Source organism: Macrobrachium nipponense, chromosome 27, assembly GCF_015104395.2.
Source record: "Macrobrachium nipponense isolate FS-2020 chromosome 27, ASM1510439v2, whole genome shotgun sequence".
Lineage (NCBI taxonomy): Eukaryota > Metazoa > Arthropoda > Malacostraca > Decapoda > Palaemonidae > Macrobrachium > Macrobrachium nipponense.
This window is the reverse complement of record NC_087216.1, coordinates 27822266-27848114: the sequence shown is the minus strand read 5'-3', so window position 1 is coordinate 27848114 and position 25849 is coordinate 27822266. Positions and strand designations below refer to the sequence as shown.

At 45.7% G+C, this 25849-nt stretch overlaps 2 protein-coding genes across 6 annotated transcripts in view; one reads left to right on the top strand and one right to left on the bottom strand.

Moving 5' to 3' along the window:
• The window catches only part of LOC135200978 (glutamate receptor 1-like), a 111541-nt gene that overhangs the window by 63842 nt on the left and 21850 nt on the right, over nt 1-25849 (top strand). The window lies entirely within an intron of this gene.
• LOC135200977 (very-long-chain (3R)-3-hydroxyacyl-CoA dehydratase 4-like) overlaps nt 1-25849 on the bottom strand; it is a 32918-nt gene that overhangs the window by 4751 nt on the left and 2318 nt on the right. Inside the window, exons 4-7 of the mRNA XM_064229762.1 lie at nt 25620-25740; nt 24813-24920; nt 18032-18159; nt 17319-17431 (exon numbers count right to left, since the gene is read on the bottom strand). Of these exons, the coding sequence (XP_064085832.1) occupies nt 17319-17431; nt 18032-18159; nt 24813-24920; nt 25620-25740 (470 nt within the window). The remainder of the gene's footprint in view (nt 1-17318; nt 17432-18031; nt 18160-24812; nt 24921-25619; nt 25741-25849) is intronic.

Here is a 25849-nt window from a genome sequence, read left to right as displayed (position 1 = left end):
CCTAACGAAAAGCATTTATCATACGTAACTCGTACGTCTTTTAAATAATGGGATGCAAACACAGAGTTGCATCTCCAATAAGTTGTGTCCAAAATGTTCTTTAGTGACATATTTCTTTGGAACGCCACCGAGGTTGCGATTGCTCTAACTTCGTGGGCTCCCACTCTTAGGAGATTAAACGAATCATCTGGACACTTCTTATGAGCTTCTGTGATAACACTTCTCACAAGAAGCTAATGCGTTCTTGGACATTGCTCTCTTGGGTCTTTCACTGAGCACCAAGGCTTTTCTGCGAACCCCCCAACTGCTTCTTCCTGTCCAGATAAAATTTTAGAGCTCTAACTGGGCACAGTGATCTTTCTGCCTCTCTGCCCACCAAGCTAGAAAGTCCCTTTAACTTCGAGCTCCTGGGCCAGGGATTCGAAGGTTTTCATTTTTGGCCAGAAAAAGGGACTGAAATGAACAAATTGCTGAGTCCTCCTTTGAAGCCACTCTTGATTCAGCTTGCAACTCACTGATTCTTTTTGCCGTTGCAAGAGACATCAGAAACAACACTTTCTAGTGATATTACGGAACGAAGCAGTGTGAAGTGGTTCGAATTCATCTGATGAAAGAAATTTAGAACTACATCTAAGTTCCAGCTTGGAACCTTAGGTTCGCGTGATTTAGATGTTTCGAATGAACGAATGAGGTCGTGCAAATCCTTGTCATTCGTTAGATCTAATCCTCTGTTTCTAAAGACTGCTGAGAGCATACTCCTGTACCCCTTAATAGTTGGTACCGAGAGATGCGACTTTTGTCTAAGAAACAGAAGGAAATCTGCAATTTCGGTCACAGAGGTACTGGAAGAGGACAGCTTCTTCGACCTACACCAGTTTCTGAAAACTTCCCACTTCGATTGGTACACTCGCCTCGTAGATGATCTGCGGGCTCTAGCAATTGCATTTGCTGCCTGGCGAGAAAACCCTCTCGCTCTGACGAGTCTTTCGATAGTCGAAGGCAGTCAGAGCAAGAGCGGGTAGATTTTGATGGTACCTCTCGAAGTGGGGTTGTTTGAGCAGATCTATTCTGTTTGGAAGAGATCTGGGGAAGTCCACTGTCCATTCCATCAACCTCTGTGAACCAGATTTGAGCTGGCCAATACGGAGCGATCAGAGTCATCTTGGTTCCTTCGGATGCCACAAATTTTCTGACTACTTCCCCCAGTATCTTGAACGGGGGAAAGCGTAAACGTCTATTCCTGACCATCCAGGAGAAAGGCGTCTGTTGCATAAGCCCGGGGATCCCTCCACCAGGGCACAAAATGTATCTATCCTTTTGGAGAGGAATGTGGCGAAAAGATCTATTTGAGGCTTCCCCCAAAGGCGCCACAGGCTCTGACAGACTTCTGAGTGGAGTGTCCATTCTGTGGGAAGGACCTGGAATCTCCTGCTCAGTCTGCCGCTCTCACATTCCTCTCCCCTTGAAACAAACCTTGTTAGAATTACCTTCCTTTGGTTCGCCCAAATCAGTAGATCCCGTGCCAGCTCGTACAGAGCAAAAGAGTGCGTCCCTCCTTGCTTCTTGACATAAGCCAGAGCTGTCGTATTGTCCGAATTTATCTGCACGACTTGCCTCTGACTAAGTGTTCGAAGCTCTTTAGCGCCAGGTGAATTGCTAAGAGCTCTTTGCAATTTATGTGCCATGAACACCTGTTCTGCCGACCAGTGCCTGACACTTCTCTGGGTCCCAATGTTGCACCCCAGCCCGCCTCCGAGGCGTCTGAAAACATGTCAGCTTGGGTTCCGTACTTGCAGGGACACTCCTTTGTTTTTCCTTTAGTGGAAGCAACCACCACTTCAAATGATGTTTTATTTCTTCCGATATTGGAAACGTATCCGATAGCTGACCTGTCTTCCAACTCCAACTTCTTCTTAGGAAGAACTGAAGCGGTCGAGATGTAATCTCCCTAGGAGAAAGAACTGTTCGAGCGAGGAAGGGTTCCCAGAAGGCTCAGCCATTCCTCGCCGAAGTGCGCTCTTTCCCTAGAAAAGTTCGATACTGTGGCACAGCCTTTCTTTAGTCTCTCTTGCGATGGAAAAGCTCGAAACCCCGAGAATCCATCTGAATCCCCAGATAACCACGTTCTGGCTGGGGATCATCTGAGACTTCTCGAGGTTCACGATCAGTCCCAAAGACTTTGTCAACTCCAGTGTTATTAACAGGTCCTCCAAACACTGCTTTTGAGACCTGGCTCTGATGAGCCAGTCGTCCAGGTACATTGAGACATTTATCCCTTTCAAGTGTAGGTGTCCTCGCTACATTTTTCATCACGTCTGTGAGACTTGAGGAGCCGTGGACAGGCCGAAACACAGGGCCCTGAACTGATAATTTCTTCCTTCGAACATAAATCGAGGTACTTCCTCGACGAATGGTGGATCGGGATGTGGAAGTAGCGTCCTGAAGGTCTATGGACAGCCATCCAATCCCCTTGCCGTAGTGCTGCAAGGACTGAGGCAGACGTTTCCATGCTGAACTTCTGTTGTTCGACAAATTTGTTCACGCACTTACGTCCAGTACCGGTCTCCATCCCCCCGAGGCTTTTGTTACAAGAAACAAGCGGTTGTAAAACCCGGGAGTTGCAATCCAGTACAAGTTCTATTGCCCTTTTTTTCCACATCTGTTCCACCATTTGACGAAGAGTGTCCCGTCATCATCTGGTCCCTGTATCTGGCGGACAATTCCCTCGAGATGTAGTCAAGGAGGAGTGTCCTTGAATGGGATGCGATACCCCTTCTTGATAATCGAACATCGTCCAAGTGTTGGCTCCTAAGTCTTCCCAGGCTTTCGCAAAATACTGTAGCCTGGCTCCTACGGGTGTCTGGAGGACAGAACTCTCACTTCCCTTTCTTAAAGGCACGGAAGGAAGACCTGCCCCTCTTATCGGTTGACTTCCTTCTGGCGATCGGTCTAGTTGAAGACCTCCTCGAAAGGGCTGTTTCTGAGCTGGGCGAGCCACTTTCTTCTCCTCACTACCACAGCCTACTCTTCCTTGATGATTGTCTAAGGAGATCCTGGGTGGCCTTTTCCGTCAGAGAATGCGCGATGTCCTTCACCAACTGCGAGGAAAAGGTGTTCAGAGAGAGGCGCAAACAATAAGGCGGCTCTCTGCGAATGAGAGACGGCCTTTGTGAGGAAAGCACTGTGCACACTCTCTTTTCTTAAAACTCCTGCACCATATAGCGAGCATACCTCAGCTGAACCATCCTGAACAGCCTTATCAATGCAGGCTAGGATGCAATTCAGGGTTTCTGGGTCGAGTTGTTCATTTTCTTGAGATTTCTTGGCCAGAACCCAAGGGACCAATCTAAGAAGTTAAACACTTCTAAGGTGTGAAATAGACCCTTGATGAGGTGGTCCGTTTCCGAAAGCCCCCATGTAACCTTCGCTGCATTCAAGGCGTGCCTTCTCGACGAATCCACCAAACTCGAGACATCTGATTCGGCTGAAACGGACAGAGACAATCCCATATCCTCTCCCGTTTCGTACCAAATTCCTCTCCTCCCTGTAAGTTTGGCGGGAGGCATACAAAAGACCGTCCTTCCTAACTCCTTCTTCTTCTTGAACCAGGAGTCAAGAGATTGTAGCGCTCTCCTCATAGAAATGGCAGGCTTCATTTTAAGGAAAGAGGAAGACTTGATGTGTTTTTCGTGCTCGAAAACTGCGAACGTGGTGAAGGGGAGCAGCTGGTGTCAAAGAGTCTCCATATTCCTCCAACAGAAGGGACGAAAGGACTTTATAATTAGAAGATCCTTCCTTCATTTCGTCCTCCGAGGCATCTTCTGGGTTAAGAGCTCGGAAGGAGAAGGCTCTCTCCTTTCTACTGACTCTTCTCTTACTCTCTTACGAGTGTCAGGTTCATACGAGGAATGCGCCTGGGTGTACAGCAGGAGTATCTCGCCTGGGAGGAGTAGCGTGCTTGGGATCCTCCTGGCGCCTGGCAGTGGCGGCAAAGCGCCTCGAATACTCCTGGCTTTCAGCAGGAGCCTGGCGCCTGGCAGGCGCATTTTCCTCAGGCGCCTGGCGCCTGGCAGGCGCATTTTCATCAGCGCCTGGCGCCTGGCAGGCGCAAAGCGCCTCGAATGCTCCTGGCTTTCAGCAGGCGCCTGGCGCCTCGTAGGCGCATTATGTTCATAATACTCCTGGCGCGTGGTAGGAGTATTAAGTTCCGCATACTCCTGGCGCCTGGGAGGAGTAGTAACTTCGTAAAACTCCTGGCGCCTGGGAGGAGTATAATCTTCGGAATACCCCTGGTGCCTGGGAGGAGTATTTAGTTCAGAAATACTCCTGGTGCTTGGGAGGAGTATCCGTCTGATGTTTAGTAGCGCGTTTCCGTCTTATAAGTGCTCTACTCCTAACAGGATCTTCTTCTTCATCCAGCTCTTGGCGCTTGAATGCAGATCTTGAATGTTGTCCTGGCTCGTTACGCCTACTCGGAGTCTGGCTTCTGGTTGGCGCCCTACTCTTGACAGGAGTAGCTGTTCCTTTCCTACTTCTCGCCTGTCTAGCGCACCGCCCCCCCCAGAGATGGCCGCCTGAGCGACAACTCCCCTGAAGGATGCGTCGCGCCTGCAGGAGATAGTTCTTTAGATCTTTTAATAGGAAGCCTATCATCCTTCTTACGAGTAGGCTCCTTATAACGAGTTCCTACTAGCAAGGCTAATTGCTCTTGCATATTCTTCAAAATTTTCTTGGTTGAGGAATCTTCCGAATTAGGCGAGGGAGATCTGTAAGGCGCTCTAGGATCTCCTCCAGTCCCAGAGTCTGACTGTATTCTCGCCCTTTTACCTCTTTACTACCGAAGGCGCTCCTCCTTCCGAGAAGCGCTCGGGACTCGAATTGATCTCATGTTCAGCAGGCGCCTGCGCCTGGCAGGCTCTTGCATACTCCTCTTCAAAGGACGGGAAAGATTCGACTCCTTCCACCCTCTTCTCGGGAGAAGGCGAACTCGACGACGAAAAGCACTCTCGTAGACCCTCTTATAGCGGTCTTTAGCAGTCGATACGATCGATTCTGCCGAAGGGACGCCTGATCGTTGGGGATTCTCCACAACCCCCGTACGGCTTTCGACTTCCTTCTCCTCCGGGCCAGGGAGCTTGGAAGAGGTCTAGGCCTGGGAGCGTCGCAGAGACGACCAGACGCCCCCCTCCACTACAACTGGGGACACTAATATCACTGCCACATTCACTTTCCTTACCTTCCAATGCTGCGACTTTTTCCTGCATTTTCTGAAGGGAAGCTCTAAGTTCTGCTATTTCCCGAAGCCGAACTAGAGGGATTAGCCATTTGTGAACGGGCTGAAACAGAATGGTCATTATCATCAAAGGAAGAAGCTACAGAGCTAGAAAAGTAATCATGAGAGGCAGACCTTCTATGGGTTTTCTTCCTCTCTCTATCTCTCTCTACTCTCTTCAATAAGTAAGAAGTTAGATTCTTCCACTCTTGTGCACTCAGATTCTCACATTCATTACACGTATTCTCAATTGAACATTCAACCATTCTACACCCTCTACAACTAGTGTGAGGATCTACCGAAGCTTTCGAATCCTCACCTTACAGCCCTCATTCCACACACACTCTGAAACTAACACTAGAATCAGACATATTCACAAAATCCAAAAACAAGTCCAAAAAACAGTCCACGATAGCGAATGCCAACAACGATCCAGTACGTCACCAAATATCAGCGAGAGATGATCAAAAGCTTTGCGAAAAACGAATTCTAGTCAGGAGGAAGTAAACAACAATTTGATACAGCCGCGACAGAGAGAATATGATTAGAAAACGGGAATAGTTCCTAGCCCTGCCACCCAGAGCAGGGCGGTAGATCACCTGACCTACCTGTAGCGAGTGCCGCGAAATTTGAAATTCTGTCGGGAACGACGAGTCTATAGCTATGTATATCTGACAGTAGTTTGAATGTATGAAAATCAGCTATTTCTGTCACAGAGGTTTTAGAAGACGAGAAATTATGTCTTCTGCACCACGTCCTAAAGACTCCCCACTTTGATTGGTAAAGCTTGGCAGAAGAGCTTCTTCGACAGTTAGCAATAGTCCTCTGCCGCTCTACGAGAAAACCCCTTTAGCTCTGACGAGTTTTCCGGACAGTCTGAACCCTGTCAGTGACAGAGCGGACAAATTCTGATGATACCTGTCGAAGTGGGCTGTTTGAGTAGCCGAGGATACTGAGGAAGAAGTCTGGGATGGTCCTATAACCAACTTGAGAAGGTCTGGAAACCACCAACTCTTTCCTGGGCCAGAATGGTGCTACCAACGTCATTGACACATTTTGATGTGAGAGGAACTTGTTCAACACCTCTCTGATCATTCCAAATGGGGAAAGGCGTAAACGTCTAGACCCGTCCAATCCTGAAGCATTGCGTCGGTCTTCCAAGCAAGAGGATCTGGAACTGGGGAACAAAAGATCGGAAGTCGATTGTTCCTCGACGTGGCAAACAGATCCACTGAAGGTCTTCCCCAAAGTTTCCACAGTTCCTGACAAATTTTGTACTTGCAATGTCCCCACTCCGTGGGAAGAACTTGGTTTACTCGACTGAGTTCGTCTGCCAGTACATTTAACTTCCCCTGTACAAACCTCGGAACGAGGGAAATATCCCGATCTTGAGACCAGAGAAGGAGATCTTCTGCGACTTTGTTTTGTTGAGGGAGAATGAATGGGTTCCTCCCTGATTCCTGATATAAGATAGAGCGGTGTTGTCCGGAGTATACTGCCACTCTCTTTCCCACGACCAAAGGAGCGATGCTTGCAGACCGAACCAAATCGCCTTCAACTCCTTCATGTTGATGTGATTCCAACCTCTCTTTCTCTGACCATAATCCTGAGATCTTTTTGGTCCCTAGGAGAGCTCCCCAACCTCTGTCCGATGCCGTCGGAGTATATTCTACGTCTGGGTTCCTTAATGTCAGGGAGAGACCCTCCTGCAATCTTTCCCTCGACATCCACCATCTCAAGTCGTTCTTGATCTCTTTCCGACACTGGGAACGAATACGTGTCTGGTTGAGACTTCCGACACCAACTCGCTTTGAGATAAAACTGAAGAGATCTCATGTGAAGACGACCCAACTTTACAAACGTCTCTACTGATGATAACGTCCCTAGAAGACTCATCCATTCCAAGGCGGAGGAGGACTGACGATTCAGGAATTGGCTCACTTTTTTGAGGCAAGATTCTATTCTTTTCGGGGACAGAAAACCCGAAAAGTCTGAGAGTCCAGAATCATCCCCAAATAGGGGATCTTCTGGGACGGCACTAATTGAGACTTCTCCAGGTTGATGAGAATTCCCAATTGACTCGCTAATGACAGTGTCTTCCGTAAATCCTTCACGCACTGTGTCCCTCGAACCCGATCTGAGAAGCCAGTCGTCCAGGTAAAATGCTGCATTTATGCCCAACATATGCATCCATTTCCCCAATGGAGCAAGAACACGAGTAAATACTTGAGGGGCCGTCGAAAGGCCGAAACAAAGGGCTCTGAATTGATACGTCCTCCCTTCGAACACAATCTCAGGAACTTCTTTGAACTCTGGTGAATCGGGACATGAAAGTAGGCGTCCTTCATGTCCAGGGACACCATCCAATCGCCTGGGCGAAGTGCCGACATCACAGAATGATTTGTTTCCATATTGAACTTTGTCTTCAGCACAAAAAGGTTCAATGCGCTTACATCTAGCACTGGCCTCCAACCTCCCGAGGCTTTGGGAACTACAAAGAGTCTGTTGTAGAGTCCCTGAGAACTGTCGAGGACTTTCCTCTATTGCTCCCTTCTTGATGAGTGCATTGACCTCTGCTGCTAAAGCCAAAGCTCTCTCTGATCCTGGAGAATATGCTGTTAAGCTGATTGTGTATCGGAGAGGAGGATCTAAAACAAAAGGAATCGAGTATCCCTCTCGAAGAACTTGAACTACCCATTGCTCTGCACCTCTTCGACTCCATTCTTCCCAAAAAAGATGGAGTCTTTGCCCTACTTGCACGTGAAGGAACGGCTTCTCACTTGTGGTTGTACCGAAGGTTTGGGGGGGGTTTCTTTGAGGACTTGTACTGTGGACGCAAATTAGTCCTGGGTCGTTGCCACTTAGGTTTATTCCCTCGAAATCGAAAGGATGCTTCTGAAGAGGAGAAGACTTAGCTCCTGTCGTAGTAGGCTCTTTCGGACGTCTGGAAGACTGAAGAAGGAGATCATTAGTAGATTTCTTTTCTAAATCCGAAAGAATTTGCTGAATGGTTTCTTCAGGGAAAAGATGAGATTTACAGAGAGGACAAACATGAGAGCCGACTTCTGGTTATTAGTGACTCCTTTAGACACGAAGAACACCACCTTTCTCTCTTCTTCATCACTCCCATTGTGAAAAGGGCTGCTAATTCTCCTGACCCATCTCTAACAGCCTTATCCGCACAGGACAGAACTCCTAACCAGTCTGTGGCAAAATCTTCTTCTAAAGACTGACAGTCTTCAATCTTGCGAGCTAAAGAGGCAATAGTCCAGTCCAAAAAACTAAATACCTCAAATACTTTAAAAAATATTCTTCACCAAATGGTCCACTCTGAAGAAGAAAACAAAATTTTAGCTGACGAAAAAGCTGCTCTTCGGTGTGATTCCACTAAACCGGAGAAGTCTCCCTGGGAGGAGGCAGACACTCCCAAAGAAGGACTTCTCCAGTTGCGTAGAAGCGATACCCTTTACTCTGAAGCTTAGAAGGTGGGAAAGCAAACGAAGCCTTACCTGTTTCCCTCTTCTTAGAAAGCCCACTCTGTTGACTCCTTAAGGGCCTGCTTCGAGGACTGAGAAAGAACCAGTTTAGGTAGACACGAATACGCTGTCTTCCTATCTTTAACGAACATTGAAGGCGGTGAAGACGGAAAGCAGGTTCAAAGTAATCTGGATAAGTGGACAGGAAAAATTTAAGAAGACTCGAATAAGCCGACGCATCCTTGTCATCTTGATCCAAAGCTTCCTCTTCAGACTGCACGGAAGCAGAGTCGAAATCAGGCTTATGTTTCTACCCGGTGGAGGATTTCAACAAACTCATAAGATCCTGGAAATGCTTCTTAAATGGAGCTAAGGTAGAATCGTCTAACACTGTAGCAGTCGATGGTCTTCAGTCGAAGAACGATTCTTTCTAACAGGTGAAGTCTTCGCACCACGAGTCGACACAGGCGAACAACCAGTCGAAATTCCTATCGACTCACGGCGAGGGGAGTCGAACAAAGACGAGCGAATACGCTTCTCTGGACAGTAATACGGAGTCGAACGAGGCGACCGAGCCGAAACTGCGACCGAGACTCGCTTGGGAGAGTCGAGCGATCGTGAATTATCACAAAGTGTAGTCCGAAGAAGCCATGCTTTTAGCCGAAAAATGCGACTGCGGAGGAGATTCACTAAATATCACATCCGGAGCAAAACTACACGAAGGTTGAGGACTCCCAATGCCTCTTAGACCTCTTAACAGGAGTCGGTGACGAATCACCCGCAAGAATCGAATGTCTTGTTTTTTTTAACGGTCGAGACACCAAATCACCTCGCCTTTTGCGCACTTGGCGAATTGCACTTCCACTCCGAATCAGAAGACAGCACGAGAATCACAAACACTAACACCTTTCCACATCTTTTTGGACGACACCCGCGAGTCGACGGAGTCGACGGCTGACCGTGGGCAAACTCCCCCAGACTCCTTCCGACCTCCGGTATGTCCTTCTCCCTTGTTGCGGGGGAGCGGGACAGTGACCTTCGTCTGGGAGTCGAGGGGGAACGGACAACCGCCTCCTCAGGCGCAACATTAACACTTTGCACTGCACTAGATTTCACTGTACTATCTACGAAAGCTTTAAAAGACATTCCTAACTTCATAACTGATTCAGCTAACACTTCGAACTTTTTATCCATCTTAGACTCAAGCAAGGCAATGGTGTTGGGTTCGGAAACATGGGCAACTTGAACAGGGGTAATCAAAGGAGAAGTAGGAGGACTATTAATTGGAGAAATATTCTCTAATAAAGGAGAGGCAAGAGAAGACTTATTTGTCTCCGAAGGAACAGGAGTAGTTTCTAACCTATTCTTACTACTAGCCCTAAGAGCTGCCTTTCCTCTCTTTCTTTCTTTCTCCATTTTCTCAGCATGCGATCTAACCGCCTTCCATCCCTGTTCATCCAATTCTTTACATTCATCACATGTCACATCCATACCATTACAATTTTGTCCTCTGCATTTAGTGCACTTAGAGTGCGGATCGTGACATAACTTAGCTAATCTTGTTTTGCAGCCAGCGCTGCAAAACCTTACAGCAGATGAACTAGAATCTGACATATTAGCAATAATGACGAAAAACTGAATAGAGATAGCTAACTGGCAAGAAAAAACCAAAAACTTGTACATCACCAAACAAAACCAAAATCCAAAATGGCGACGCAGGAGACTGCAGCGAAAATCTCACAGGTGTTACCCCGTGAGCGCAGAAACGAAAATTGACGGTAGAAGGCTAGCAGTACCCACCGGGTTCCCGGATGTGGGCGGGTCTTGTATCACCTATACTTAAGATAGCAACGCCGCTGGCGCCAACAATTTGAATTTCGACTGCCGTAGGTAAAGAAGCTATAAGACTATGTAACTGTTCGGTAAGTCACTTATGTGAAAACTTTATTGTATTCTAACAATATCATTTTTGTACATGCAACTTCCCCGGCAGATATATACTTAGCTGATTGACACCCTTGGTGGTGGGTAAAGAGACAACTATTTACTGAATAGACAGGTAAACAACATACGTTGTAGGTAATAAATAAAATAAACCTTGGTTCCTACTTGTTCAGGCGCAAGATTCCATGGCTAATGCCTAGGAATCTGCTTCGCCTCAAGAGCCTCAGCGAGGATGTGACCTATGGCTAAGAGTTCTTGTGGGTCTGTCGATGGGGTCTTATCCATTTACTCGACAGAGCCTCTTACATGACAATATCCCTATGCCTAGTGGCATAATTAAGGAGCACAACACCGATCCCGATCACCTGATCCTAACACGAGGGTTAGTGCTTAGTTGAAAGTTATCCCCAAACTCCTTTCAAACAACCCAAAGAAAAAACACGACGTTAACTAAAATTTAACTCACTAGTTAAGGATCATATCGGCTCCCTATCCCAGCAATGTATCCGCAGACACGTATCAACAAGAGAGAAGGATCTCTCGTAGGTTATCTTGACATCCTTTCGGATATGGGAAGGTCAACACAGAGTTGCATCTCCCGTATGTGACAGCTAATATATCCTTATGACATATTGTTAAGGAAAGAACAAGAATACAGAAAAGCTCGCACTTCATGCGCTTTTAATTTTTCTCAGCTGTTTGAAGGAATCATCAATGCACTTGTCAAGTGCTTAGGAGATCACATTGTCTCAAAGAAGGCCAGGCATTCTTTGATATAGATCTCTTCTGGGTGAAGCCTGTAGCCTGGCTAGCGCCGGTCGCGCCTGGCTGGAGCCTTGCGCTGAATGGCGCCTAGAGCCTGGCTGGAGCCTTGCGCCTGGCTGGCGCCTCGCGCCTGGCTGGCGCCTGATTGGTCTCCCTCCCTCCTGGCTAGCGCCTCGCGCCTGGCTGGAGCCTTGGCGTCTGGCTGGCGCTTGCGCCTGGAGCTGGCGAAGACTTCATGATTACTGGGGGTTTTTCTATGAGTCTGCATGCCTCAAGAGTTTCAGCAGGTAGGGACCTATGATGACAAACCCTTCTGGATCATGTCAATGGGGGCTAGCCCGCTTACACGACAGAGCCTTCTCGGATCGTGCCAATGGGGGCTGACCCACTTACATGGCAGAGCCTTACCTGTATCATATCAATGGGGACTAGCCCTCTTACATGACAGAGCTTTAGGTTTCTCTTTACTTGGAAGGAGCCTTGCGCCTGGATGGATCCTCAATCCTGACTGGAGCCTAGCCTTGAAGGAAGCCTGGCACCTGGATGGCGCCTGGCTGGCTTCTGGAGCCTGGCTGGCTTCTAGAGCCTGGGCTGGCTCCTAGAGCCTGGTCTGGCTCCTAGAGCCTGGCTGGCTCCTAGAGCCTGGCTGGCGCCTCGCGCTTGGCTTGGCTCCTCCACACTTGCTGGAGCTTCGAGCTTGGAAGAGTCTCTAGGCTGTCTGGCGATGCCACCCATCGGACACTCTTATATCTGTCCGATTTGTTCGTCCTCTGGCGCATTTGCGCCAGGTTGGAGGCCCGCTCCTTCTCAGTATCCGGCCATGACAGAGTTCCTTGGAACTGTCCGCCTCTGGCGTTTTTCGCCTGTATTGGCATTTGGCGCTTGGCTGGCGCTACATTGTCCGAGAGTCCTGAACAACCACATAGTTTATCAGGAGACTGGAGAAGGGTGGTGAAGAAATTCTTCCCCTTTGAGCTTTTGGCCCCTGGCAAGGGGAGGTGATTTTAGTCAGCTACACCCAGTAGACGACAGGATATCTAACAATACGAGAGAGAAGAGTCTTCCTCCGTAGTAGACCTTCGTGAACACTTCTTTTGCTAACGAAATCTCTTCTTACATGTTGATGAGGTTCCTCGTTGCAGAATCTTCCCTATCCTTGCCCGAAGGAAGGGAAGGAGTCTGGAAGTCGAAGGAGAGACTGAGCTGAAATTGGGCGGAACCCTGATTTCTAGCTCTTATTGTATTCTTCTGAATACCTTCTGGGAAGCATTTTGAGCCCTCATCGCACCCCGAAGACTCTGTAGGCAAACGTTTAAACCATCTCTTCTTCTGTAGATGAAAATGTAAGTACCCTGCCTGGGCAACTAAACAAACTTCTATCTGAAAGCGTTGCGTCAGGAATAGAGGGATTTAGTTCTTTTGCCAGACATACTATGCTGGCAAGAAAACCCATTGCCGAGTCTCCATTGAATCTGATGCGAGATTCCAATGCACAAAAAATTCACTTGTCTTCTTGGTCGTTTAGGGCTAAGAGAAACAAAGAATTCCTTCATAAACTTCCTCAAAGAAGTTTGATGAGGAGCAGTTCCATTTTGTCGGAACACGGAATCTGTGGCCACAAAAAAAAAATTCCATTCGAAGTACATGATATCCTACTCTTGTCGTATTGCGGTATCGTATAGATCCGACGATCTTAATCCTCTGTTATCTCTATTCCCCTTGTAGAGACAGAGTATAGCCTTTTACTGCGTTCTTTGATAGCAGATATATACATAGGTGATTCTTCCCTCTGAAGTGAAGAAAAACCTCGCTATGTGGTTCACAGAGGTATCGGAGAGGACAGTTTCCTCATTCCATCTAGCACGATCTGCAGCAATTTCTATGTCTTAGCCATGACTATTGTCATTTACCTTGAAAAATCATCTCATTCATGTCCACTTCTGGTCAGTCTGCACGTGGAAAGACTCAGAGTGGAGAGGTTTTTCAGGTCTATTTATAATAGATTCTGATAGAATATCCAGATACTCTTGGAAAAGCCTTACGAAACATGCTGTGAGAAGAACGTGACTTCTGTGAATCCAACTCTCTAAGGCCAAAATGAGGCATTCATCCTCTCTTCCTTTGACGCCCATTTATCTTAATATCTGTTAAGAATTTATAACTAGGGGAAAAAAGACTAAGTTTATTCCCCTTCTTTAAATTAAAGATGTCGTATATTGCTACCTCTCTTGGTTCGAGGAAAGGAAGTCAGTCTATAGGAAGCCTGTTCGTCTTCTACCTTGCGAAGAGATCTATGAAGACTTTCCGCAGGTTCTCAAAACTCTTTTCAATAAATGTTAGACATACGTTAACAGTTATTATCTTCGATCAAGAAGGTTCTCACGGACATGCAAAATCTTGCATCGAACCTTTAAGGATCGTTACGTTCCGTGTCTGTTTCCCAAATAGGTCTCTTTTGTTAACGCGAACAGGGGCGAAAAGAGAGATTCTCGATGCTCTTTGCGATATGAGAGAGTCGTGGAATTGGCCTAAGTGATTAAAAAAAAATCATTTCATCATTCCTTGTAGGCGACCCCTTTCCGATTTAAATGGGTAACGAAATCAGGAACGAATCTTGCCGTTACCGAGCCTCCGAGAGGCTACTGGTTTGTTTGTTTGTTTGTATGGTGTTTTTTACGTGACTTCCGAACCACGTCGAGAGTGAACTTCTATCACCAGAAATCCACATCTCTCACTCCTCAATGGAATGGCCGAGAATCGAACCCGCGACCACCGAGGTGAGAAGCAAACACCAAACCAACCACTACTGGACTCTTAGGTTTAATAACTCGCTAAAACGAGAAAATATCTTGGATGGTACTTCTGGCGCATTGCGCCAGGCTGGCGCTTCTGGCGCAATTTGCGCAGGCTGGCGCTTCCTTCTAGTTCTTTTAAGGTTATGTGCCAGAACATCTGTTCCCTTATGGTACCCGACATCCTTCACGTGTTAATTCCGTTCTTAGTAGGAAAAAACTTTTATATACGTAGTATAGTCCATCAGGGAAACAACTTCTGCTAGAGAATGTTTCCCATCCGACTCACCCATCTTCTCTTGAGCAATATCCGATTCTAAAAAGGTTGTGTGCGTTTCTCGAAAGGATGAGAGAATTATATTATTTCGTGCTCTGCCGTATTAGACTCCTTTATAATACTGTCCACATTGTGGTAAACAGCATTAATCTGAGGGAAACCTTTGTAAGGATACTAGGAATTCTGTAGTTTAACCTCGGTATGCGCATAAAGACTTGACCATACCGTAGTCTTAAAGTGAATTCTCTTCTACTACATTCATCTTCTCACTAAGCATGTACTCTAATAAGCCATGCTTTCGTAAGCATGAGAGCATCATATAATATAGAGTTCCGCTGCGTTAGAATCCTTTAATAATGTTACCTTCGGGTAAACAACATTGAAAGGTTGTAATATCTTTCTTATTGAAAGCTTCTTAGCAAAAGGCAGACAATATTTTATTTATGTTTGCTTAACTATCCCTCAATCCGAGGCTAAAACCGCGATTGTAGGGAGAGACACGGTTAGTTATTCCATCCCGCAGGAGAGAGACATGTAACCAACCACTCTGACCGACACTACATGTTTACTGCGTTGGTCTCTAAGGCGCGATAGCAGTCTCCGTTAGCCGTCTGGCCTTACTCTTCAGAGTTGCCAGCTACTCCATTAAATAAAGGAATCTTACAAAATTATCGAACTTCAGGAAGTTCTTATTAATGCATATTTAAGCGAAACAAGACTTCGATAAATCTAGAAGCTAAGTAGGTGTTGTCTTAACAATCCCTTAAGCGTAGTCCTTCCTAGGAAATTCCTGGAAGGATACTGATAATTGAGTTGCTCTACAAAGAAGTAACTACGGTATGTGTGATTTGCCGTATCGTATTCTCATACAGCGAATACTCAAACTACCTTCTTTCCCTGCGAGGCAGATAAATGGAAAAATTTTTACTGTCTTCGTTCTTTTTTCGTTAATAGAATGATAGAAAGAGTATATATATCTCCTTAAGGAAGGAAGTTAATCCAGGAACTCTTTAAATCTTCGTGATTTCCTCATAAATCGCGGAAGAGACAGAATTCCTGTTCGTCTGTAGGTTTACGGAAGGAAGTAGATATTTCCTATCGCCATCCTACCCAAACGTCGATGAGATTCTTATAAGAAAAACTCCCAAAGCGCTTGTTGCCTCTTCATAACGAGGGAAGAGCATGAATGAATGAGTGTCTGCATTACTCAAAGAGGAGCCTCGCGACTGACCTCTCTCTCTTAAGAAGATTTGGAATATTCTGGCGCCTGGCTCCTTGCGCCTAGCGCCTGGATAGTTCCGCCGCGCCTGGAATGTTCCGCACGCTAGAAAGGAGAACTCGCTCCTGGAACGTTCGCTTGTGTGGAAGGTCCCGTGCGCCCTGATAGTTCCGAGCGCCTACTAGACCCCCTTTTAGAAAGAGCCTCTTGCCCGGAAACGTTCAATGGAAGGATCGTTCTGATTGCCACTGTACTATAAGGCCTCCTTGCTCTAGCCGTCTGTTTTTTCTGTTGCAATTTGCGCCAGGCTGGCGCTTCGTCTCTTTGAAGGCGCCTTGCGCCAAAGAAAAAAAAAAAATTTTCTAGAACGCGGCTCGCGTTTGGTTGTAGGAACGCGGCTCGCGCTAGTCTGTTTTCTGGAACGCGGCTCGCTGCTGGCTGTTGGAACGTGGCTCACGCTAGCTTGCTGGAACGCGGCTTCCTAAGTTCCTGGCTGGCTCTTGCTCAGTGTTCTCTTAGTTTTTCAGAGAACGCGCTAGATCATCAAAACATATACATTCTTCGTCTTTTCGGATGTAAGATGAAGAGACGCACTTTTTAAGGATGCCTTTTCAATGGCTATCCTGGCAGTCTGGGACGCTCTACAGAACCTGCCGAGGGGACGCCTGACCGGTGGGGATTCTCTGAAACCCCCTTACGGCTTTCGACATTCCTTCTCCCCTGGGTGGGCTTGGGAGCTTGAAAGAGGTCTAGGCCTGGGAGCGAGACAGAGCCGATCAGACGCACCCTCCACTGCAATGGGGAACACTAGTAATCACTTCTTACCTTTCAATAGCTCGCATTTTGAGGCCACAATCCTTGTCTTCAAATTGCAATTATGAATTGAAGTTTCTGCGAAGTAAGAAGTGATGAGGATGCAAAACTACTAGTACTGTTAATACTCTAATTGCTCGTTAGTACGAGTTTCTAAAAAACTTTTAAAAGAACGTATCTAGTTACATGCTTTACTGACTCCCTAAAGTAGGAAGTCAGTATATTTCCTCAATCAATTCTAACACTTATTACACATATTAATGATAATAAATATTAATATTCCCTTTCTTGCAAACTATGTGAGTGTCTACCGAAAATTTCAAGTAGTTACACATCATATATTCTTCGAATTTTCGAAGCCAAATTCATTAAAAAGTTAATAAAAGCGTATGCCGAACCAAAGACCCAGTACTTCCCTGCAAAAGACAGCCCAGAAGATCGATGGCGATGAAAAACGAAAATCAAGTCAGGAGGTAGCAACAACATATGTTGACACTACCGCGACAGAGAAAATCTGGTTCTAGAACGGGAACGGTTCCTATTCCTGCCACCCAGCGGCAGGGGGGTAGATCACCTGACCTACCTGCAGCGTGTGCCGCGAAATTCGAATTTCTGTCGGACGTCAGAGACATAAGCTAAGTATATATCTGCCGGGGAAGTTGCATGTACAAAACTCTTTAACACCTAGTTCAGGTAGACAAAAAAAGGGCCAAATATCGACAAAATGAGCAAAACAACATGTTATCTTTAAGATAATTACCTTACAATTTCAATAAATGACCAGACAATGAACAAGTAGAATATCACTGGCTTTGTCTGCATTCGTTCTTCCCCTTCGATCAGGCAAAAGAAAATTATGCCTCTTCCACCAACCTGGAAACATTGCAAAATAATCCAGTCTTTAAAACAATTTTCAAAAATGGAGCATAGAAATACTGTACTTTACTAACATGAAATGCCGTAACATCAGTTGGTATAGCAAATGGAATTTATATAGTACCTCAGAGTTACAGGAAGGAAAGTGTAGCTAGCTTTATTTTCATTTGGTGACCATTACTACTATACTGTTACTGCAGTCAACAGAACATTAGAAAGCCAAGGACAGCTACATTAAATCAAATCTGCATGTTGCAAATATCATTATTCTAAATAAATTATGTTTCAGTTCAAATAAACAAAAGAAAATAGATTTAGTGCAATGATATGTTACCCTGAGGTATAGCTCAAGATCTCTTACTATCCCACTTAGTATGGAACTTCATACTTCAATTTACAAGTCTTTGTTCAAATCAAGGCGAGTAGAGGTGGGGTGGGTGCTTAGCAAAAAGTAATGGTTTAAATTTACCCACCTTTGAATTGTATAGCTTTATACTGGCTGTAGTAAAAAAAGAGGTAACTGAAATATAAAGCATTATGGAAGTGTGCAGAATCCCTATCTAATGCACTTATAGAGTAAAGAATTGATCAACGTACCTGAACAAGAGGTTCAAATACAGATCCTTTTGTATATCCAACCATTGGATGAAGTATTTCCAAGAACTGTGTTGTAAAACACATTTTCATCATCCATCCAACTGCTGCGTATGTTCCCTCCATTGAATCTGGAAATACAAAAGAAAGTATTTTTAAGGCAATGAGTAATTTTTGAAGTGGTATGTTTAAAAAATTAAGCTAAAGATACTCTGAAATGATTTCATAGGCAACAAAAATCATTGATCTTTTACAACTGGAAACAGATCATTAATATGAAGTTTTTATGATAAAACAAGTTTAATGTATTACTTACCTGGCAGGTATATATATAGCTATATTCTCTGTTCCACCTGGCAGAAATTTTCAAAAGTCGCGGCAAATCGCTAGTAACCTATTAGTAGTTCAGGCAACCACCACCCCGTTACCGTGGCGCTAGCGCTAGGAACCGTTCCCCCAATTGGGCCAGATTTTCTCTGAACCCTGTCCCCTGAGGGGAGGCGGGTGGGGAATTAAATTAATATATACCTGCCAGGTAAGTATACATTAAACTTTGTTTTATCATAAAAAACTTCATTTTAATGTATAGACTTACCTGGCAGGTATATATATAGCTGATTGACACATTTGGAGGTGGGTCAAGGACAGCAACATTCTTAGAGTATAAAAAATATTATTAAAATATTATTAAAAACTCCAGGTTCCTTACCTGCTAAGGTAGCTGACTTCATAGGTCCTGCCTCTAAGCCTGCTTATACCTTAGTAGCTCTCAACAAGGAAGTGTCCTGTATGTTGAAGAAGCTAAGACTGGAACTGACAACTGGACGTGACCAATTTGTTGACAGATCCTTACAGCCCTCTTATGCCACGGCATTCAAGCTAGTAACAGATAATTTACCTGAACTACACACACACCAACACCAGATAATACTAACACGACTGAGAAAAGTACCGCACCCTTTTCTCAGACGACCAATAAACACAAACACCATCACCTAATAAAATCAACTAGCTTAAAAGAAGGTTATGGGGTAGTAACTCCTTTGCCCAATACTGTACCCGAGGACACGTATGGACCTAGCGTCTGACAATTATCGAAGGTTGTCTGAACGTCCCTAAGATAATGAGACGCAAATATTGAATTTTCTCCAATATGTGGATTCAATAATTTCCTTGAGGGCTAAATTCTTTTAAAAGCTAATGAAGTCGCCACTGCCCTGACTTCATGAGCCTTCACTTTCAAAATACCAAAGCTCTGTTCTTCACACACATATGAGCCCTCTTTAATTAACTCTCATCATGAAGAAAGCTAGAGCGTTCTTCGTCATGGGTCTAGTGGGGTCTTTAACTGAACACCACAGAGCATCAGACTTCCCTCTGATAACTCGTTCTTTCTATATAACATCGCAACGCTCTCACTGGGCAGAGAACTCTTTCTTGCTCGTTACCCACCAATTCAGCTAGACCCAAAACTTCAAAGGATCTTGGCCAAGGATTAGCTGGATCCTCATTCTTGGCCAAGAAACCTTCTTGGAATGAACACACTGCATTGCCGTGTCTCCATCCCACCTTCTTCGATATGGCCTGAAGCTCACTAACTCTTTTAGCAGTTGCCATGCTACTAAAAAGATAGTCTTCTTAGCAAGATCTCTCAGAGAGGATTCCTCTAACGGTTCGAATTTGCTAGAAGTTAAATACTTCAAGACCACATCCAGGTTCCAAGCAGGTGGCCTGCCTTCTGATTGTTTCTTCGTCCCAAACGACCTAATCAGATCTCTAAGGTCTAGGTTATTCGAGATGTCTAGATCCCTGTGTCTAAACACTGAGGTTAGCATACTCTTATAACCTTTGATTGTTGAGACTGACAAGCGTAAATCCTTCCTCAAATATAGAAGGAAATCTGCGATTTGGGTCACAGAGGTACTGGATGAAGACACTTTCCTGTTCTTACACCACTTCCGGAAATTGTCCCACTTCGACTGATACACTGCGATTGTGGAGGTTCTTCTGGCTCTAGCCACTGCACTGGCCACCTCTCTAGAATATCCCCTCGCTCTGACCAGACGTTCGATAGTCTGAACGCAGTCAGACCCAGAGCGAGGGTATTCTTGTGAAACCTGTCGAAGTGGGGTTGTCTGAGTAAATCTACTCTTAGAGGAAGAGTCCTTGGCGTATCTACTGTCCATTCCAGTACCTCTGTGAACCAACTTTGGGCCGGCCAAAACGGGGCTATTAAGGTCATCCTCGTTCCTTTGCTCTCCCTGAACTTCTTCATCACTTTCCCCAGCACCTTGAACGGAGGAAAAGCGTACAGATCTAAGTTTGACCAATCCATCAGGAATGCATCGACCGCCTGCTCCTGTCTGGAATCGGAGAGCATATGTTGGTAACCTTTTTTGTTCTGGCTGTCGCAAACAGATCCACTACCGGACGGCCCCACAACTTCCACAGGCTCTGGCAAACCTCCATGTGCAACTCCACTCCGTCGAGAGAAGTTGCTCTCTTCTGCTCAACAGGTCCGCACCCACGTTCTTCTCTCCTTGTATAAACCTGGTGAGTATCACGACCTTTTCCTCTTCCGCCCAAAGCAGAATTTCTTTTGCCAGATTGTAAAGGGGAAAAGAATGAGTTCCCCCTTGTTTTTCGAATGTATGCCAGAGCCGTGTGTTGTCCGAGTTGACCTGCACTGTCTTGTTTCGAATCCACTCTCTGAAGTGCTTCAAAGCCAAGAAAATTGCCATCAGTTCCTTCCTGTTTATGTGCCACTTTGTTTCGTCCTTGTTCCAAAGTCCCGACACCTCTTGAACCCTAATGTCGCTCCCCAACCCGCGTCCGACGCGTCGGAAAACAAGACGAGGTCTGGGTTCTTCTGCTGAAGCGACATCCCTCTTGCTAACCTGCCTGGAGCTAGCCACCACTTTAATTCCTCCTTTACTTCGGCCGGAATTAGAAACTGGAAGGAATCCGGTTGCAATTTTCTTGGCCATGAATCCTTCAGGAAAAACAAAAACTGAAGAGGTCTCATGTGCAGTCTTCCTAAAGAAATGAACCTCTCTAGCGAAGAGTGTGCCCAGTAGACTCATCCACTCTCTTGCAGAGCATCGGTCTTTCTTTAGAAAGTCCTGCACCTTCCGAATGCATTGGGCTTGCCTTTCGGGGGACGGAAAAGCCCGAAAAGTCACTGCCGATATCTGAATCCCCAAATAAACTATCTGTTGTTGGGGCTCCAAATGGGACTTTCCCATATTCACTACCAGACCTAGGTCTTTTGCTAAGTCCAATGTTGACTCACGTCCCTCCAGACATTGACTTCTTGACTGGGATCTTATCAACCAGTCGTCCAGATACAAAGACACTCTGATCCCTCTTAAATGTAACCATCTCGCCACATTGGACATCATCCTCGTGAACACTTGAGGGGCTGTGCAAAGGCCGAAGCATAGGGCCTTGAACTGAAAGACCCTGTCCTGAATCACAAACTTAGATACTTCCTGCTTCCTGATGAATCGGAATATGAAAGTATGCGTCTTGTAAGTCCAGAGTCGCTATCCATCCCCTGGACGTACCGCTGCCAGTACTGAATTGTTCGTCTCCATAGTGAACTTGGGTCTTTTCTACGAAAAGATTCAGTTGACTTACGTCCAGCACTGGCCTCCAACCTCCCCGAGGACTTTTGCAACCAGGAACAGACGGTTGTAAAATCCCGGAGATTCGTGATCCAGAACAGGTTCTATGGCTCCTTTCTCTAGCATGGAAGCTACTTGCTCCCACAGAGCCGCTTTCTTCTCTAAATCGTTGTAATTTGCCCCGAGGGCTCTCGGAGATGTTGCGAGAGGAGGTCTTTTCAAGAAAGGAATCTTGTATCCTTCCCGAGCACGTTGACAGCCCAGGGATCTGCATTCATTTACTTGCCAAACTTCCCAAAAACTTTGAAGTCTGGCTCCCACTGTCGTCTGGAGGACTGAGTTCTCATTCTTTAGAGGGGGTCTTGGCTCCTCTTTTCGCGGTACTCTCTTACCCCTAAAGGCGGGTCGAGCGAATGTTCTTCCTCGAAAGGGCTGTTGCGACGGCCTAGTATCCTTTGGAGTCTTCTTCACCAGCTTGGTTGGTAAGAACTTCTTAACTGAAGACGAAAGAAGATCTTGAGTGGCTTTCTGCGAAAGGGAGAGAGCTATATCCCTAATCACCTCTGAAGGAAACAGCTGTTTCGAAAGAGGAGAGAACAGTAACTCCGATTTCTGAGAGTTAGAACTCCTTTTGAGGCGAACGAACACAACAGCGATCTCTTCTAAGTACTCCTCCTGTGAAATAAACGAAGCCAGCTCATTCGTTCCGTCTCTAAGAGCCTTATCATGCAGACATAATGCTCTTAGCATGTTTCTTTCTAAGTCCTGCGAATCCTCCTCCTATGGAATTCGCTAGCGCTCCCAAAGACCAATCCAAGAAATTGAAGAGCTTCGAAAGTCCTAAAAATCCTTTAAATAGATGGTCAAATTCTGAAGACGTCCACCAGACCTTGGCCGACTGTAACGCCTGTCTGCGTGAGCTGTCTACTATACTGAGAAGTCCCCCTGGGAGGAGGCAGGTACTCCCAGGCCTAGACTTTCTCCAGTAGCGTACCATACTCCTGATTTAGAAGCCAACTTAGCTGGAGGAAAAACAAAAGAGTATTTTCCCGCTTCTTTCTCTCCTTCATCCAGTCATTCACCCGTTGAAGGGCCGGGCTTCTTCGCCGAAATTGACATCGTCATTTTCAGGAAAGAGGACTTCTTTGGAGTCTAGTCTTGGAAAACTGTGATAAGGGGGATAACGGAGCTGTCGGTTTAAATTCCCCTCAAAAACAGCAATAAGACGTGAAGTCAGAAACCTTATAATCCGAAGAAGGTTCCGTATTCTTTTCTTCAATTACTTGTTCAACTCTTCTTCCTGCTGAAGAAATGTCTTGTAAGTCCTCGTCGTATTGACGCGCTTCGTTGACGGACTAGCGTCCTGCCGCCTGCGTCCTGCGGCTACCGAGGCATCGGCGTCCTGCCGCCTGCGTCCTGCCGCCTCTCGATGTCCTGCCGCCTCGTCCTGCGTCCATCGTAGAAACGCCTGCTTCCTGTCGCCTGCGTCCTGCGTCCACCATTGGTCCCGCGTCCTGACGCTTGCGTCCTGCTTCTTCGGAAACTATTTTCCTCCTAGCGCCAGTGCGCCCTGCGTCCTCGGCGAACGCGTCCTTGTCTTCCCTTTTAGAAGACTTAATGGGAAGGAAATCGTCCTTACGCCTCGAAGATGGTTGTTCAGTAGCATCCCAAGACTTCACCAGCACTGCCAACTTGGACTGCATTTCCCGTAAGAAATGCTTCGTACTATCCTTTTGCATGGTAGACGACGAAGGATGAGGATTACGAGCTGGACTGCGACCTAAAGGAGAGCGAATCCTGTACTCTACCCGACGGAAAGAAATACGAGGGGAGGATACATAAGAAGATGGAGGCGATTCTCCCATGGAAATACCATGCCGAGACGGACGTATATCACCAGTGCGTCCTGCGTCCTCTCTAGTACGAAAAATCCTTTTCCTCTTGATCGGGCACTGCGTCCCCGTCTTCCGAGGATGACAACACCTCAGGACCTACTCCAAGCCTCCACTGTCTTGCGCCATGTCTCTCGATAGCAGTTGACGTCCTGAACGTCCATCTTGAGTGGGCGAGACACACATGCAATACCGACGTTCTCGCTCGGAAGTCAAACCTCCGAGGACGCACACTTCCCAGTTACGCCTTTTCGCGGCGAACTGCAACAGCCTGGGAACTTGCACAGGACTGTTCGAAGGGACGCCTGACCGTGACAATACCTCTCTCGCCTCCCTTCGACTGTCGACATGCTTCTCCCTTGGGTCTGGGAGCTTGACAGAGGTCTAGGTCTAGGAGCACGAGAGAGACGATCAGACGCCCCCTCCACTACACTTTAACTGACATCGAAAGCACTAACTTTATCTGTAAGTCGCTGTATCTGGTCGCCCATGGACGCAAGGGCAGCGAACACTTTCACAATATTTGTATCGTTCGTCTCCTCCGATACAGCAGCGGGCGCAGGAGATACCTGGGGAGAGGAACTACCAATTCACATTAGGAGGAGCTGGAGAGGAAATACAATCACTCCCTTTACTCGAAGAATTTGACTTTCTCACTACGAGAAACAGATCTCCTTACCCTCCTTTTCTCAAGTCTATCAACATATTTCATAAAGACCTTCCATTCCTTCTCTGATAAATTCTCACATTCAGTGCATCTATTCTCCCAAGTACACACATTCTCCCTACACTTTTTACAAACGGTATGAGGGTCGACCGAAGCTTTCGGCAATCTTACCTTACACCCCTCTTTTACACACACTCTAAACTACTTCAGAGTTCCATCAGACATCTTAAAGAACAATCCAAAGCGAATGCCAAGCTAACGTTTCCGAGTACAATACCAAAATCCAAGATCAGTCAGCAACGAGAATGAAAATTCTAGCAGGGAACCACCAACAATGTTGCCGGTTCGGCTGGCAGAGAAAATCTGGCCCAATTGGGAACGGTTCCTAGCGCTAGCGCCACGGTAACGGGGTGGTGGTTGCCTGAACTACTAATAGGTTACTAGCGATTGCCGCGAGTTTTGAAAATTTCTGCCAGGTGGAACAGAGAATATAGCTATATATATACCTGCCAGGTAAGTGTCATACATTAAACCTAAATATATATTTATTGCTACACAGACGCTTGTACTAGATGAAAATACACAAAAGATACACTGACCTGGTCCATCTTTTATGTACCTTGTCGTCAGCACTGATACAATATAAATAAAACCTACGAACTGCCACAGGTTGTACAAGAATAAGTATATATTCTTAACACTCTCTCCTGAAAGTTACAGAAAGAAAAAAATTATTTAAAACTGGAATTGATATTATTTATCATAGAATTGTCATTACTTCTCAAAAAATACCTACAATACAAGTCTTATAAGTGAAAATCTTACTTCTAGTAGGACAGATCCAGCTAAAAAAGGAAATACGTAATCTAAAGATTCGAATCTACCCTCAATGTGTCAAAGCAAGCATACCACTGAGTTACAAGGGCAGACCCTATTAGAGATCTTATTCAGCAATTTTGTTAATCACATAAAACAAAGGGAATTGTTCATGTTGGTGCAGTTTTGGACTGGGTCATTTGGGTTGTTCCTGAATACCATTGGTCAAATGAATGTTTCCAATTTTAAGATGAGGAAAAAATTACTTAAATATGGTATTCACCTGCTATCAGATTCATCATTCAATAACAATAAATTTGTTCATATTGCTTACAGTTTTAAATGCTTCATCAGCATCATCAGTTTTCTCAGTTTTTGTAAGTTATACTTACCATAAATCAAATACAAAAATAGTTTCACATCTGCACCTGCAAGTCAAAAATGCATTTTACATCCAGATCTGAAAGTAGTCAAGATCTTTTATATATCACGATCTGGAAGACAAAAAATGCAAAACACCCTGAACTCAGATGTTTAAGATACTGTATATCCTATCTGAGGCTATAGAAGATATACAGTACTGTACTTACTTCTTGCTGGCCAACCCAATTCTTCAGCTTGAATTTTCTCATAAAGTCCAGGATGGTCTTCCATTATGTCATGCGCTTCATCAGAAAAGTCTTCTTCATGGGTCCATTTGTCAAAATCTATCTGTAATTTGTGGAAATGTAGCAGTTACTCTGGTCAGATTCTGTTAAAAAGCATATGCCCTCTATGGGCATTCATTTAGTTACTGTAGCTTAATGTGTCACAGTCACAA